At 40.5% G+C, this 15,906-nt stretch overlaps 4 protein-coding genes across 4 annotated transcripts; all 4 read right to left on the minus strand.

Moving 5' to 3' along the window:
- Nucleotides 1–663: 663 nt before the first annotated feature.
- LOC115828183 (protocadherin gamma-A11-like) lies at nt 664–3,105 on the minus strand. Its single transcript, XM_030792137.1, has one exon. It carries the CDS (start codon nt 3,103–3,105, stop codon nt 664–666), a length of 2,442 nt encoding a protein of 813 aa, XP_030647997.1.
- Nucleotides 3,106–6,202: 3,097 nt separating this feature from the next.
- LOC115828184 (protocadherin gamma-A11-like) lies at nt 6,203–8,910 on the minus strand. The gene is made up of 2 exons (XM_030792138.1): nt 6,510–8,910; nt 6,203–6,210 (listed from the first exon to the last, which is right to left on the minus strand). Exons 1-2 carry the CDS (start codon nt 8,908–8,910, stop codon nt 6,203–6,205), a joined length of 2,409 nt encoding a protein of 802 aa, XP_030647998.1.
- Nucleotides 8,911–9,459: 549 nt separating this feature from the next.
- LOC115828185 (protocadherin beta-16-like) lies at nt 9,460–11,948 on the minus strand. The gene is made up of 2 exons (XM_030792139.1): nt 9,582–11,948; nt 9,460–9,471 (listed from the first exon to the last, which is right to left on the minus strand). The coding sequence occupies exons 1-2, from the start codon at nt 11,946–11,948 to the stop codon at nt 9,460–9,462; spliced, it is 2,379 nt and encodes a 792-aa protein (XP_030647999.1).
- A 48-nt stretch (nt 11,949–11,996) lies between these two features.
- Nucleotides 11,997–15,251, minus strand: LOC115828186 (protocadherin beta-16-like). Its single transcript, XM_030792140.1, has 2 exons — nt 12,865–15,251; nt 11,997–12,126 (listed from the first exon to the last, which is right to left on the minus strand). Exons 1-2 carry the CDS (start codon nt 15,249–15,251, stop codon nt 11,997–11,999), a joined length of 2,517 nt encoding a protein of 838 aa, XP_030648000.1.
- Nucleotides 15,252–15,906: the final 655 nt, after the last annotated feature.

A 15,906-nucleotide genomic window follows, 5' to 3' on the forward strand; every position in this document is an offset into this window, starting at 1 on the left:
TGGCTCATTTGTCTCTATACCATATATTATTACAGAATTCATTATAAGTAATCTTTCTAAACTGTGAACAATTGGTAAAGTGAATTACTGCAGTTACAGCTACAGCTCTGTGAGAGAAGATTCAACACTGTGGACCTATCAAGTATTTTCAGAACCAAGGACAACAACCATCATACTGAAGCAGAGAAGACAACTCAACATACCCACTATTTTCAAAATGCGTTCATGTAACCCCCCCCCCCCCCATGTCTGTCTGTCTGTCTGTCTGTCTGTCTGTCTGTCTCTCTCATACACACACACACACACACACACACACACTCACACACACACACACACACACACACAAAGAATTAGGGCGTTAGTGTCAAAGCCTGAGTGCATTAAGAGCTTCCATAATATGCAGTAGGATGATGAAACAAATCTAGTATAGAGAAACAATGGCTTAATTTGTGTTATGCACTGTGTGTCATCAATCTGTAAACACATAACTTACAGGTGTTTAAAACATACTAAAATGGTCTGACATACAGCAAAGCTCACAAACCACATTAAACCTTAAAGTACATGTAATACACATTATTAAATCATATAATCATCATTTACAGACAACCGCTGAGTTTTCAATAGCTGAGAATTAAATTTCACAACACAAACCGTTTCAGCTTAGAATACATATAAAGATGTAGGACTGAACACAGTGACAGTGCAGTCAATGCAGGTAAAGGTCAAATCAGAGAAGACAGAGAAAGAATTTCTCACCTCTAAGGAAAGATCAGCATCCTCCTCCTGTTCTCTCTTTTCTCTCTGTACAGTTCCTGCACAACTCACATTCACCAGTGTGTTCTGACTGTAAGGCCTGACAAACTTGATGTCACTCATCCTGGAATCAGTTGTTCCACACATCTCATAATTGTACACGCGCTGTAAAGTACCATCGGTGTAGACCGGTGGGTAATATGGAATCACTGGTAGATTTGGTGCAGATTTATAAAATAACCTGTTCTGCCTCCATCTATAGATTTTGACTGAAATGATGGCAATTAGTGAGAAAATGAAGAGTACTGAAACCACAGCCAGAGCCAAAATCAAATAAAAAGTCAGATTGTCACTGTATGTTGTGTCATGGTTAAAGTTGGTGAACTCTGAGATGACCTCAGGGAAACTGTCGGCCACAGCAACATTGACAATGACTGTAGCTGAACGAGAGGGTTGTCCATTATCTTCCACCACAACAGTGAGTCTGTGTTTCACAGCATCTTTATCAGTGACCTGACGCACTGTTCTGATTTCTCCATTCTGTTCTCCGACTTCAAACAGAGCCCTGTCTGTGGCTTTCTGTAGTTTATAGGAGAGCCAGGCATTCTGTCCAGAGTCCACATCAACAGCCACAACTTTAGTGACAAGGTAGCCAACATCTGCTGAACGAGGCACCATTTCAGCTACCACTGAGCTGCTTGTCTGCACAGGGTATAGAATCTGAGGTGCATTGTCGTTCTGATCTTGGATGAAAATATTCAGTGTTGTATTGCTGCTTAGAGGGGGTGTTCCCCCATCTTGAGCTTTCACTTGTACTTTGAATGATTTTAGTTGTTCAAAATCAAACGACTTCACAGCATAAATGACTCCACTGTCTGAATTTACTGAGACATATGATGTCAGAGGGTATCCATTTAAACTTCCATCATCAATGAAATATGACACCCTAGCATTGGGTCCCCAGTCAGCATCCTCAGCTTTCACAGAAATGATAGAGACAGACGGAGAATTATTCTCCAGGACATATGCGTTATAAGTTTGCTGTTGGAACTGGGGTGCATGGTCATTCACGTCTGATATTTTCAGGGTTAGAGTCTCTTTACTTGAAAGGGATGGGCTGCCTCTATCAACTGCAGTTATAGTTATATTATATTCTTTTGTCTGTTCTCTGTCGAGTGGTGAATTAGTCACGAGATTATAGTCATTCTTTAAGGACGATTCTATTTTGAACGGAAGGTCCCGATCTATCGAACACGTGACCCTACCATTGTCGTCAGAGTCAAGATCTTGGACATTGATCATGGCGACAACTGTGCCAGGACCTGCGTCCTCGGGTAGAGCACTAGAAAACGACATAATAGTTATTTTGGGTGTGTTATCATTGACATCAATAACATCAATCAAAATAACACTTGAATCCGTTAAGCCTCCATGATCTTTAGCAGTCACTTTAATCTTAAATTGCTTATGTTTTTCATAATCTATTTCTCCTGTAACCCGAACCTCACCTGATTCAGAATTGATAGTAAATAAAGCTTTCACAGCAGCACTTGGATGTTCAAAATAATACTGAATATTATGACTTGACTCATCCGCATCCGTCGCGCTAACTGTTGTGACAAGAGTGCCTGTCGGCGCATTTTCAGTCACAAGTGTCTTGTAAGACGATTGGCTGAATACAGGTGCATTATCGTTAGCGTCAAGGACTATAATATTAATTTTTACAGTTCCTGATCTTTGAGGTTTTCCACCGTCGACGGCAGTAAGCGTTAAGTGATGGTTCGTCTTCTTTTCTCGATCGAGAGAGGTCTGAAGAACCATCTCAACATTCTTACTGCCATCTGCTCCATTTTCAATGTTCAGATTAAAATGATCAGTTGGATGTAGCGCATAGTTCTGTAAGGCATTTATGCCAACATCTGGATCTATCGCACTCTCTAAAGCAAAGCGTGCGCCCGGAAGGGCTACCTCGCTGATTTCTAGTTCTATTTCGCCCTTTGGAAATACGGGGCTGTTGTCATTAATGTCTAGGATATCCACAGTAACGCGATGAAGCTCCATCGGGTTTTCTAATATCACATTAAAGCTCGTGCTACAGGCCGATAGTTCTCCACATAATTGCTCACGATCTATTCTTTTACTCACGACTAAATGTCCTTTCTCCATATCCAGTCCAACATATTCGCTGCCGCTAGCAGAGAAAACTCGTGCTTTTCCCGAAACCAGTCTTTTCGGCTCAAGCCCAAGGTCCGAACCAATGTTTCCAACAAAAGACCCTTCAGTCATTTCCTCGGGAATAGAGTATCGGATCTGTCCCGTCGCCATATGAGCCAACAATGTAAACGCCATGACGATGAACAATGGCCATATTTGAATCCAGTCTTTTCTTCTCATTTTCACGATTCAACGACGTACCGATTAATCTGAATAAGCTCACGAGATATCCAAAAAAAACATGGAGTGTAATTCTTTGAGTAAATAGAACACTGCTCTGATGAAAGCTCAAACAGAATTCCTTATGATTCTCTTAGTAGTCGGCTACATGTCAGTGCTGAACATGTCGTGATACTGAATTTTCAAGTCTTCTATTGCGTATAGGTTTGGGGAGGTACAACGGTGATCCATGCTAAACGCGATGAACAGCGGCTCTCAGGGTTCAAATACAGTATTGCAGTAGTCATCAAAGAACTTGACAACAGTTCGTTTAACAAGTACAAGACATTTTAGCAGGCCCTTTCAGGTTTGTTTAGGTTAATGCCAGTTGAAAGGCTCAGTCTTACAGCCCCGAATTGAGAGACGTTATGCCCAATTCCAATTTTTGTTTGTATCCACTCTACTTAAGATATCTTATCTTGAAAATAATTGTTTTTAGATGAGGCCTCCCAATTCAAAACACTCAGATCATTCAGCACAGATGAACACAACATGAAACAACTGTTCTTAACAAAATCAGTAAATACACAGTTGCTGTAGTTTCATCAGAAATGTAAACAGGAAGTTATGCTGAGATGAAAACCTCAGGAAAACAGCTTATATACTTTATTACTATAATAATAATAATAATAATAATAATAATAATAATAATAATTAATCCCTCCCTGTGTATTCTGCAGCTTACAAAGAGCCACTGCTTTCCTCAACACACCTACCCATCTCTAACGCTTAACCCCTCCTGATGACGTGACCGTGTGGGTTTGTGCAGTTCTTATACTGTAAGAAACAGATATTTGTCTTTAAACTGTAACAGAATTAAGACTCTTATTTTCATTTTTCTGATGCCTGGACATGTATATTATATGTAATGTTCAGAGAGATATATTTTTGGAATGCTGAATCCATGTCTATGCAGAGGACAATGATTAGGTTATAGAGTATTGGATCATTTTAGTATATTTCATATCCTGTATGAGAGGGAGGAAGAGAGAAATAATACGTATGAGACAGAGAGACATGCTCAGAAAAAAAAAAACTGGCAGACATAATCCTTACAGCATGTTGATGTACTACACACTGCAATATACAAATCCATACAGGTACAGATTCAGTATAATATGTAGTGCAGAGTTTCAACAGAGACATAATTGGTTTACTGTAAGTGCACCTCAGAAAGAATTACAACAGCCAAGTAGATAAACCTACTAAACAAACTCATTGTTTTCTTTTACTTGAACATAAATGTTTCACCTGTGATACAGGATTTAGTATTAAATAAATAATCATGCTCAAAGCATGTAACTTACCCACTACCTGAAGATATAGAAAATAAAACATGGGGCTAGCTTTGGTAAAAGGAACATGATCATAAAGCTAACCAACATTAACTGATATTGGTTTGGATCTTGTGTGTTGTAGCATTGTGATCGATTCCTTCATTAAAGTATGTGTTATTGCAATGAATAAAAGAATGGCTTCAACAAAATGAAGGGGAAAAAAGATAAACAACAAAAAAAAACAATATTTACCAAACTAATCTGAATAGCATAGTGCTCTGAGGAATAGTCTATAATTAGTCATAGTTTGTAGAATCTTTAACCTATATGTGCTGTGAGGTTCCTTCCATAATAAGAGAAATGTAACACATGAAGGCAGGGACAGTATGATTTGACTAAATAATAGTCAAATCTGTTTCAACAATAACAGAATAAACTGTAAATGATATCTCTTATCTTTCCATCAAACATAAAGCAAAGGATTCCTCATAGCTGTTAAAGTCACAGCCTTGTGAGTGAAGATTCAGCACCATGGACCTAGTAAGTGTTTTCAGGACCATGGACAGCAACCAACAGAGTGACCATGAAAACATCCTGTCCTTCCCCTTCACTCTGTCTTTCACTCACTCTCATTTGCATGCGCGCGCACACACACACACACGCGCACACACGCACACACACACGCACAAAGAGTTAGGGACAAAGCTTAAAATGTGTTAAAAGTTTCCATCATATGCCATGAAATGATGAATTAAACCTGGTAGAGAGAACCCATGGCAAAATTCATGCTCAGGATTTTGTGTTAGTAAACTCTGAATGCATAGCTTACTGGTGTTCATAACTAACTAAAACTGCCTGACATACAGCAAAATCCGCATACCATATAATACTATATAACACCATAAACCACATGTAATACCTATAATTTCATCTAATCACAATCAGTCATGAACAAGAGTTTACAACAGCAGAGAATTTTTGCAGCTCTGTGCCTGTCCCTTTGAGAACCAAACAGCCAACATATATGCAGATCCTAAAGACAACCAAAGAACCACACTCTTTGACATCATACAGTTTTTCAGAGAAACTGAAATTTTGTGATATTCTTACATAGTACTTTGGTAGTCTGAAGATGCAGTAGTGTTCAGGTACTGGATTTAGTGGTTGGAAAATTTCAGCATCAGTATTAAAAGTGAACATCGACTAAGATATTACTCTGAAATGTATCCTTGGCCACCATAGACTACTGCTTTGAATGTCTATAACCACTGTGAAAAAGGACTTAGCATGAGGATTTAGGGCATTTTTGGGCAGACAAGCAGGGGAAAAGTGTGAGTGACAATAATGTTATATTTCCTCCGTCATGACAAAGAATGAAGAAATGGATTACCAAAAACTGCACCTCCAAATAAAAGTGAAACTTCTGACAATGCATCACACAAAAGAGTCCACAGTAAATAATACCAATGTGTAAATGAGATTCATTTAACATCAGAATGAGAGATAGAGGTTATTACTGTGCAAACATACGAAATCATCTCCCTCTGCTGCTTCAGACAACTACATACATGTTTCACAGCTACCATGATATTTACGTACAACTGAATAATTATTTGCTGTCTTTTCTAAGGACTTCAAAGAAAAAACAGACAGCTATGCTTGAATATTCATCCATTACGCATGTGTGATGCAGCCAATGAGAGAGATGCACAGTAGCATCCCTGATACAAAGAGCGTCAGGCCACTGTGAATGCAGGGACAGAAAGTGGGTCAGTGTGCTGCATTGCTATGTGCGCGACACATGATAGTGCAGGGGAGGGAAACAGACACCTAGACAAAGACGCCGTGAAAGACGTAAGAACTCCTTGTTCATGAGCAAAAGAGGAAACAAACTGCGGATATCGTCGTGATTCGAGGAACACGTGTCTACTTGTGCTTTTTCAAATTTTACAACACAAGTTGATTCACTTAAAAGACATATGAGAACGTAAAACTGAATATGCTGAATGCAGGTAAAAGCAAAATGAATGAGGAGAATTGAACAGTGTCTCACCTCTAAGGAATGGTCAACGTCCTCCTCCTGTTCTTTCTTTTCTCTCTGTACAGTTCCTGCACGACTCATATTCACCAGTGTGTTCTGACTGTAAGGCCTGACAAACTTGATGTCACTCATCCTGGAATCAGTTGTTCCACACATCTCATAATTATACACGCGCTGTAAAGTACCATCGGCGTAGACTGGAGGGTAATATGGAATCACTGGTAGATTTGGTGCAGATTTATAAAATAACCTGTTCTGCCTCCACCTATAGATTTTGACTGAAATGATGGCAATTAGTGAGAAAATGAAGAGTACTGAAACCACAGCCAGAGCCAAAATTAAATAAAAAGTCAGATTGTCACTGTATGTTGTGTCATGGTTAAAGTTGGTGAACTCTGAAATGACCTCAGGGAAACTGTCGGCCACAGCAACATTGACAATGACTGTAGCTGAACGAGAGGGTTGTCCATTATCTTCCACCACAACAGTGAGTCTGTGTTTCACAGCATCTTTATCAGTGACCTGACGCACTGTTCTGATTTCTCCATTCTGTGCTCCAACTTCAAACAGAGCCCTGTCTGTGGCTTTCTGTAGTTTATAGGAGAGCCAGGCATTCTGTCCAGAGTCCACATCAACAGCCACAACTTTAGTGACAAGGTAGCCAACATCTGCTGAACGAGGCACCATTTCAGCTACCACTGAGCTGCTTGTCTGCACAGGGTATAGAATCTGAGGTGCATTGTCGTTCTGGTCTTGGATGAAAATGTTCAGTGTTGTATTGCTGCTTAGAGGTGGTGAACCCCCATCTTGAGCTTTCACTTGTATTTTGAATGATTTTAGTTGTTCAAAATCAAACGACTTCACAGCATAAATGACTCCACTATCTGAATTTATAGAGACATATGATGTCAGAGAATCTCCATTTAAATCTCCATCTGCAATGAAATAAGATACTCTAGCATTGGGTCCCCAGTCATTATCCGCAGCTTTAACGGAAAAGATTGACACAGACGGGGAATTGTTCTCCAGGATATATGCATTGTAAGTTTGCTGTTGAAACTGTGGTGCATGATCGTTGACATCTGATATTTTTAAGGTTAAAAGCTCTGTACTTGAAAGTGACGGAGTGCCTCCATCAGCTGCAGTTATTGTTATATTATAATCTTGTGTCTGTTCTCTGTCTAACGCTGAATCCGTTACGAGATTGTAGTTGTTAGGCAATGATGATTCTATTTTGAATGGAAGGTCCGGATCTATAGAACAACTGATTCTACCATTCTCGTCAGAGTCCAAGTCTTTCACATTTATCATTGCGACTATTGTGCCAAGAGCTGCGTCCTCGGGTACAGCGCTCGAAAACGACATAATTGTTATTTTCGGTTTGTTATCGTTCACATCAATAACATCAATAATGAGCTCAGATGAATCTGTTAAGCCACCATGATCTTTAGCTTTCACTTTTATCCTTAATTGTTTATTCTTCTCATAATCTACGTCTCCTTTGACTCTAACCTCTCCCGTGACTGAATCTATCGAGAAAAGAGATGTGACGCTAGCAGTTGCATGATCAAAATAATACTCGATGTGGTGGCTAGAGTCATCTGCATCGGTTGCACTAACTATCGCCACAATTGTCCCTTTAACTGCATTTTCAGTCACCGACGCTTTATACACACTGTGACTGAATACGGGTGCATTATCGTTGGCATCGAGAACCACAACGTGGATTTTTACAGTGCCCGTCCTTTGAGGGTTTCCACCGTCGAGAGCAGTTAGTGTTAAATAATGATGCGTTTTCTTTTCTCTGTCAAGAGGAATTTTAAGAACCATTTCAACACTTTTGCTGCCGTCAACGCGACTCTGTACATTTAGATTAAAATGATCAGTGGGATGTAAAACATATTTCTGAAGAGTATTTACGCCCACGTCTGGATCTATTGCGCTTTCTAATGAAAAACGTGCTCCGGGAATGGCTAACTCACTGATCTCTTGTTGTATTTCACCCCTTGGAAATACTGGGCTGTTGTCGTTGATATCGAGTATATCCACAGTAACACGATAAAGCTCCATTGGGTTTTCCAGGATCACCTCAAAGCTGATGCTACAAACGGACACTTCCCCACATAGCTGCTCTCGGTCTATTACCTCTTTCACGACCAAATGTCCTTTCTCCTTATCTAGTCCCACATATTCAGTGCCACCCGCGGTGAAAACTCGTGCTCTCCCCCACAAGAGTCGCTCAGGATCAAGGCTAAGGTCCACGGCAATATTTCCAATAAACGATCCTATTGCCGTCTCCTCAGGTATGGAGTAGCGAATCTGTCCGGCAGTCGACTGAACCGAAAATGTAAGCGCTAAAGCCGTGAACAATAGCCATGTCTGAAACGAATTTTTCCTTTTCATTTTTTAACAGCACATAGGAGCAGTTAAAAAATAGAGGATGCGGATATCCAGGACTGAACTCCAAATGGAACGCTTTAGCATTCAGAAGAAGCTGTTTCTATGGAACACCAAACCGAGACTTAACGGGGAGTCCTTTGGGTGGTGTGTATATCTGTCGTGGACGCTGATGCTGAGATATAACATCTCATATTGCGTAAAGGTGTGGGAAGGGCCTTCGGTTCAACACAGAACAAAGACAAACGCAATGAACAGCGGCACTTAGGGTCCAAATACAGTATTGCAGTTGGGGACCTCGAGATGAAGGAGAGGAGTTTCTCTCCTAGTTACGGAAATATTTTAACAGCAAAACGTCTTTTGCACGCAGTTCATTTTAGATAATACCAGTCTCCAAAAGAGCTGAGCACATATTAATAAAAAATACATGCTAGGCTTCAGAAAAAATGTTCAAACCATGCAAAAATGAAGCACATTTCGAAGCAATCCTGTTCTGGGGTCTTTTTAGTGCGTTCTGTATTTTTAAAGAAATGATCTTGTCAATTGAATTCAGTTCTAAAGTATGCACTGAAAAACGGACAAACAAACAAAAGAGTAAAACAAAAACAAATAAACAAAAAAAAAACCTGCAAAATTACTGACATACTGTAACAATTTGATAAAGGCTTGAGTCTCACCTCTAAAGACAGAAAAGGATCTTCCTTCTGTCCGTTCTTTTCTGGTTGTAGAGTCCCTGCACGACTCACATTCACCGGTGTATTTTGGCTGTAAGGCCTGACAAACTTGAGGTCACTCATCCTAGAGTCAGTTGTTCCACACATCTCATAATTATACATGCGCTGTAAAGTTCCATCGGCGTAGACGGGTGGATAATAAGGGATCACTGGAAGACTAGTTGCGGTTTTGTAAAACAACTTGTTCTGCCTCCATCTGTAAATTTTGACTGAAATGATGGCGATTAATGAGAAGATGAAGAGCCCTGAAACCACAGCCAGAGCCAAAATCAAATAAAAAGTCAGGCTATTACTATATTTTGTGTCATAACTGAAATTTGTGAATTCTGACAACACTTCAGGGAAATTGTCTGCAACTGCCACATTAACAGTGACTGTAGCTGAACGAGAGGGTTGTCCATTATCTTCCACCACAACAGTGAGTCTGTGTTTAACAGTATCTGTCTCAGTGACCTGGCGCACTGTTCTTATTTCTCCATTCTGTGCTCCAACTTCAAACAGAGCCCTGTCCGTTGACTTCTGTAGTTTATAGGAGAGCCAGGCATTCTGTCCAGAGTCCACATCAACAGCCACAACTTTAGTGACGAGATAGCCAACGTCTGCTGAACGAGGCACCATTTCAGCTACCACAGATCCACTAGTTTGTACTGGGTATAGAATCTGAGGTGCATTGTCATTCTTGTCCTGGATAATAATTTTAACTGTTACATTACTACTGAGAGGAGGCGAGCCACCGTCTTGTGCTTTTACACGAAATTGGAAGTCCTTTAACTGTTCATAGTCAAAAGAACGCACTGCGGTGATAACTCCATTGTCAGCTTGAACAGAGACGTATGTTGAAACTGGCACGCCATTGATATTGCTATCCTCAAGAATGTATGAAACACGAGCATTCTGATTCCAGTCAGCATCGCTTGCTTTCACTGTTAACATGGCATCGCCTGCTGCGTTGTTTTCGAAAATATATGCTTCATAAAAGTTTCTCTCAAACACAGGCGCGTTATCATTTACGTCTAGTATGTGTAATTGTAGGGAGACACTGCTGGAAAGCATGGGCACTCCCTCGTCGGCGCAGATTACGCTGATATTATGCTCTGCGATATTCTCCCTATCTAGTTCCTGCTGGGTTCGGAGACTAAAGAAATTATTTGATGGAGATGTGATGGCAAACGGAATATTGTCATCGATTGCGCAGTGTACTTGCCCATTTAAACCGGAGTCAGGATCATTTACATTAATCATCGCGATAACTGTTTCGAGCGGAGACTCCTCGGAAATAGAATTGGACATGGAAAGTATATTGATAATGGGGCTATTATCATTCAAGTCCAATACGTCAATGATCAGCTTACATGAGTCAGAGAGACCACCTTGGTCTTTTGCTTGAATGTCAATTTGATAGTTGCTCGATATTTCATAGTCAACCTCACCGTTTAGTTTGACTTCACCGCTTAATTGGTCTATCATGAAAAGGTTCCGCGAACTACCCATTGTCTTTGAGATATAATAAGATATCTTACCATTGCTACCCTCGTCTGCATCAGAGGCGCTAACCACAGTGATTTTAGAGCCTTTCTGCGTATTTTCAGATACAGTTGCTTTGTATGTTTTCTGAGTAAAGACAGGAGCATTGTCATTAGCATCTAGTACAGTAATATGTATCTGAACTGTGCCAGACATCTGCGGTTCGCCGCCATCTACAGCTGTTAACAACAAAGACATTCTCTCTTGTTGTTCTCTGTCCAGGCTTTTCTGCAATATCATTTCCACGTTTTTGCTACCATCCGCTTGATCATGTAATTTTAAACCGAAATGATCCGTAGGTTTCAGCGAGTAGCTCTGCAGGCCATTTATTCCAACGTCTGGGTCGAATGCTTTCTCCAGCATGAATTTCGATCCGATTACGGCTGATTCACTGATTTCAAAAGTAATGTCGTTCTCCTGGAAACTGGGAGGATTATCATTTATGTCCGTGATTTCGACAGTAATCCTGTATAACTCCATTGGGTTGTCAAGAATCATTTGGAAATGTAACGCGCAAGGAGTCGTTTTTGCGCAAAGCAGTTCCCGGTCTATTTTCTCCTTAATCAGAAGCAAGCCCTTCTCTCTGTTCAGCTCAATATGCTGCATGCCATCTGCGATGTATATGCGTGCTTTCCCTGATCTCAGCCTGTCTAAACCCAAACCCAAATCTTCGGCAATATTTCCAACCACAGAGCCTGTAGCCATTTCTTCGGGAATGGAGTAAATCACTTGTGAGCGCACTGCACTGAAACAAAACAACAAGACAAACGCTAGTTGTTGCCACATTTTCCCGGTAACAGGCATTTTCTTGGACGTTTCATAAATCCTGCAATATCAAGGGTACATGTAATCCTGCTTTTCGTCAAAGACCTTGGACGCCAAGGACATGAAGTATGTGTTTTCCAGAAAGAACGCAGCGTTTAATTCCACTCGAAGGGTGATCCTTTCTGAATATGCTATGATTCTACGGGAGGGTCAACAGATGTAAAACCGAACATCACAGTATCGTTGAACAACAGCGGCCCTATGAGTTTAAAGCCTGTATTACAAACGCACAATTCCAAATGCCAAAACACAAGGTACACGGTAAAATGTATTCGTGCTCCAAGCAGCTTGCAGTTTGTCCAATATGACTATACAACGTTACACACAACTATTCCCGGCAGGTCTGTGGTTATGATGAGAAGAAAAAAAGCGGGTAGCTCCATGGCAGAAAATGAAATCCTTTTAACCAGTTTGAAAGCATGAAGCATTTAATGTTTGTTTTACAAAAACGCGAGCGCGTTAATCGTCCTATATTTTTTTCTGAAAGCATTTCTGGGGCAAAAAATGAAATTTAAACATATCTAAGCAACTATAATTTATCTGCTGATTTCTTAATAATACACGAGGTGGACACGCTTCTTACCGTAAGAAGGACGAATATTTCTTTCTTTTCTTTTCTTTTCTTTTTTTTTAAATGATGTTTGGAATGAAATACATTTTTAATGACAAATTCCGCTTGTTGTGAACAAGGGAAAGGCCAAGTGAAAAAAAATCTTTAGAATACTGAACAGGAACTTTGGAAGAAGACGTGACTAAATTATCCTCGGAATATGAGGGGGAAAGTATACTGTGAACACACACACACAAACACACACACGCAATAAATAACGACGATGTCAAAGAATATTTTCATTTAGATAACATTTCAAGAAAACACCTCACCTCTAAAATCAGATCAGCCTCCTCCTGTTCTCTCTTTTCTCTCTGTACAGTTCCAGCGCGACTCACATTCACCAGTGTATTCTGGCTGTAAGGCCTGACAAATTTGATGTCACTCATTCTGGAATCAGTTGTTCCACACATCTCATAATTATACACACGCTGTAAAGTACCATCAGGGTAGACAGGTGGATAGTAGGGAATCACTGGAAGATTTGATCCAGATTTATAAAACTGCCTTTCTTGCTTCCATCTGTAGATTTTGACTGAAATGATGGCAGTTAGTGAGAAAATGAAGAGTACTGAAACCACAGCCAGAGCCAAAATCAAATAAAAAGTCAGATTGTCACTGTATGCTGTGTCATGGTTAAAACTGTTGAATTCTGAGAGTACTTCTGGGAAACTGTCAGCTACAGCCACATTGACAATGACTGTAGCTGAACGAGAGGGTTGTCCATTATCTTCCACCACAACAGTGAGTCTATGTTTAACAGCATCGGTTTCAGTGACCTGACGCACTGTTCGTATTTCTCCATTCTGTGCTCCAACTTCAAACAGGGCCCTGTCTGTGGCTTTCTGTAGTTTATAGGAGAGCCAGGCATTCTGTCCAGAGTCCACATCAACAGCCACGACTTTAGTGACAAGGTAGCCAACATCAGCTGAACGAGGCACCATTTCAGCTACCACGGAGCCACCAGTTTGTACTGGGTAAAGAATCTGTGGTGCATTGTCATTCTGGTCCTGGATGATAATTTTAACTGTAACATTACTACTGAGAGGAGGTGAGCCACCATCTTGTGCTTTCACGCAGAAATGTAATTCCTTTAACTGTTCGTAGTCAAAAGAACGTACAGCACTGATAATTCCACTGTCAGCGTTAACAGACACGTATGATGAGACTGACACGCCATTAACGGCGCTCTCCTCCAGAATATATGAAACACGAGCATTCTGATTCCAGTCAGAATCACTTGCTTTTACTTTGAATACAGACTGACCCGGTGTATTGTTCTCAACAACATATGCTTCATAAAAGCTTCTCTCAAAGACTGGCGCGTTGTCATTTACGTCTAATATCTGCAAATGCAAGTCGACACTGCTGGAAAGCTGGGGCACTCCCTCGTCAGCACACGTTACAGTGATGTTGTACTCTGCATTTTTTTCCCTATCCAGTTCCTGTTGAGTTTTCAGGCTGAAAAAATTGTTTGATGCAGATGTGATACTAAAAGGAATATTGTCATTTAGTACACAATGTACCTGACCACTTTGGCCAGAATCGGGATCATTCACATTGATCATTGCAATTACTCTGTCAAGCTGCGAGCCCTCAGAGATAGATTTGGGCATAGATAGTACGTTGATACTGGGCTTGTTATCATTTATGTCTACCACGTCAATAATTACTTTACAAGAGTCAGAGAGACCTCCTTGATCTTTTGCTTCAATATCAATTTGAAAATTGTTTGCGATTTCGTAGTCAACCTCACCGTTTAATGTAATTACACCGTTCATTTGATCTATTGTGAATACGTCCGCCAGACCATCCATTATGTTTGCAATATAATATGTTATCTTGCCATTAGAACCTTCATCAGCATCAGAAGCGCTGACGGTGGCTACTTTATAACCCTTTTGCGCGTTTTCAGTTAAAGTGGCTTTGTATATTTTCTGCTTAAAGACTGGGGCATTATCATTAGCATCTAGTACAGTTATATGTATCTGAACCGTGCCGGACATCTGCGGTTCGCCGCCATCGATAGCTGTTAACAACAAAGACATTCGCCCGTGTTCTTCTCGGTCAAGGCTTTTGTGTAGCACCATCTCCACGGTTTTACTACCATCAGCTTGATTGTGTAATTTCAAAGAGAAATGATCCGTAGGTTTCAAAGAGTAACTCTGAAGGCTATTTATCCCAACGTCTGGATCGAAGGCTTTCTCCAGCATGAACTTCGCCCCTATTCCAGCAATTTCGCTGATCTCAAACGTTATTTCCTTTTTCTTGAAACTAGGAGCATTATCATTTATGTCCGTGATTTCGACTGTTATTCTATATAATTCTACTGGGTTGTCCAAAATCATTTGAAGATGCAAAGCGCACGGAGTAGTCTTTGCGCAAAGCGCCTCGCGATCTATTTTCTCCTTAATCAAAAGCAACCCACTCTCTTTTTTCAGCTCAGTGTATTCCGTGCTGTCTCCGGTGTAGATACGTGCATTCCCAGATTTGAGTCTGTGTGAATCCAAACCTAAATCTTGTGCTACATTTCCGACCACAGAACCTTTAGCCATTTCTTCGGGAATGGTGTAACTCACTTGTGCATGCACTAAACTGAAAGAAAAGATCAGAAGATACGCGAGCTGTGGCCATGTTTTCGCTGTCACCGACATTTTCGAAAATCTTTTTTGATAACCTAACGATGTCAAAGGCGAATGTAGCACGTTGATCAGTTACTCCCCAAAAAGATGTTTAAGATCCTATTGATGATCAAGGAACAAAGTGCTATCGTTTCCTGTGATGAAAGTAGTGTTCAGCCGCGTGATTTAAGAGACTCTTTCTCTTAGTCCAAGCTGATGGTAGGGGAGGGTGTGAAAAGATGTGAAGTCAAATCTCACTGTTTCGTTGATCAACAGCGGCCCTCTGAGTATAAACCCTGAACTACAAACACTCCACTCGGAATGTTCAGATCCAAAACATACCATAAATTGCATTTACATTACATTGCAACTGATATTTCAAAGTGTTTCGGTTCTTACGTTAAGCATGTACAAGCATGCACACTGAATTGCCTGCCATATCTGTGGTTATGATAAGCAGAAAGAGAAAGAGTCGGTTCAGCAACCTTAGAGAAACTGAAAATAGGTAACTGGTTCGAAAGCAAGGAAAACTGTGTTACTCCATTCATTTGTGATGAGAAAGCAAAGTTGAAATAGAGAATGTGTACGAAATGGAATTCAAGTGTAGGTTCCCTCAAGAGTGCATGGTTGTGGCGGAAATCTTAGAATTAAATTTCAATCTTCTTTCAGGTCCTTATTAAGAAAAAAA

The sequence above is a fragment of the Chanos chanos genome, chromosome 15 (genome assembly GCF_902362185.1).
Source record: "Chanos chanos chromosome 15, fChaCha1.1, whole genome shotgun sequence".
NCBI classification, from domain to species: domain Eukaryota; kingdom Metazoa; phylum Chordata; class Actinopteri; order Gonorynchiformes; family Chanidae; genus Chanos; species Chanos chanos.

Coding starts and splice junctions, on each gene's coding strand:
- LOC115828183 (XM_030792137.1), bottom strand. CDS start 3,105: ATGGCGTTTACATTGTTGGCTCATATGGCGACGGGACAGATCCGATAC.
- LOC115828184 (XM_030792138.1), bottom strand. CDS start 8,910: ATGAAAAGGAAAAATTCGTTTCAGACATGGCTATTGTTCACGGCTTTA.
- LOC115828185 (XM_030792139.1), bottom strand. CDS start 11,948: ATGTGGCAACAACTAGCGTTTGTCTTGTTGTTTTGTTTCAGTGCAGTG.
- LOC115828186 (XM_030792140.1), bottom strand. CDS start 15,251: ATGTCGGTGACAGCGAAAACATGGCCACAGCTCGCGTATCTTCTGATC. Junction 12,127..12,864: donor GATCTGATTTTAGAGGTGAG/GTGTTTTCTTGA, acceptor ACCCTCCCGTAG/AATCATAGCATATTCAGAAA.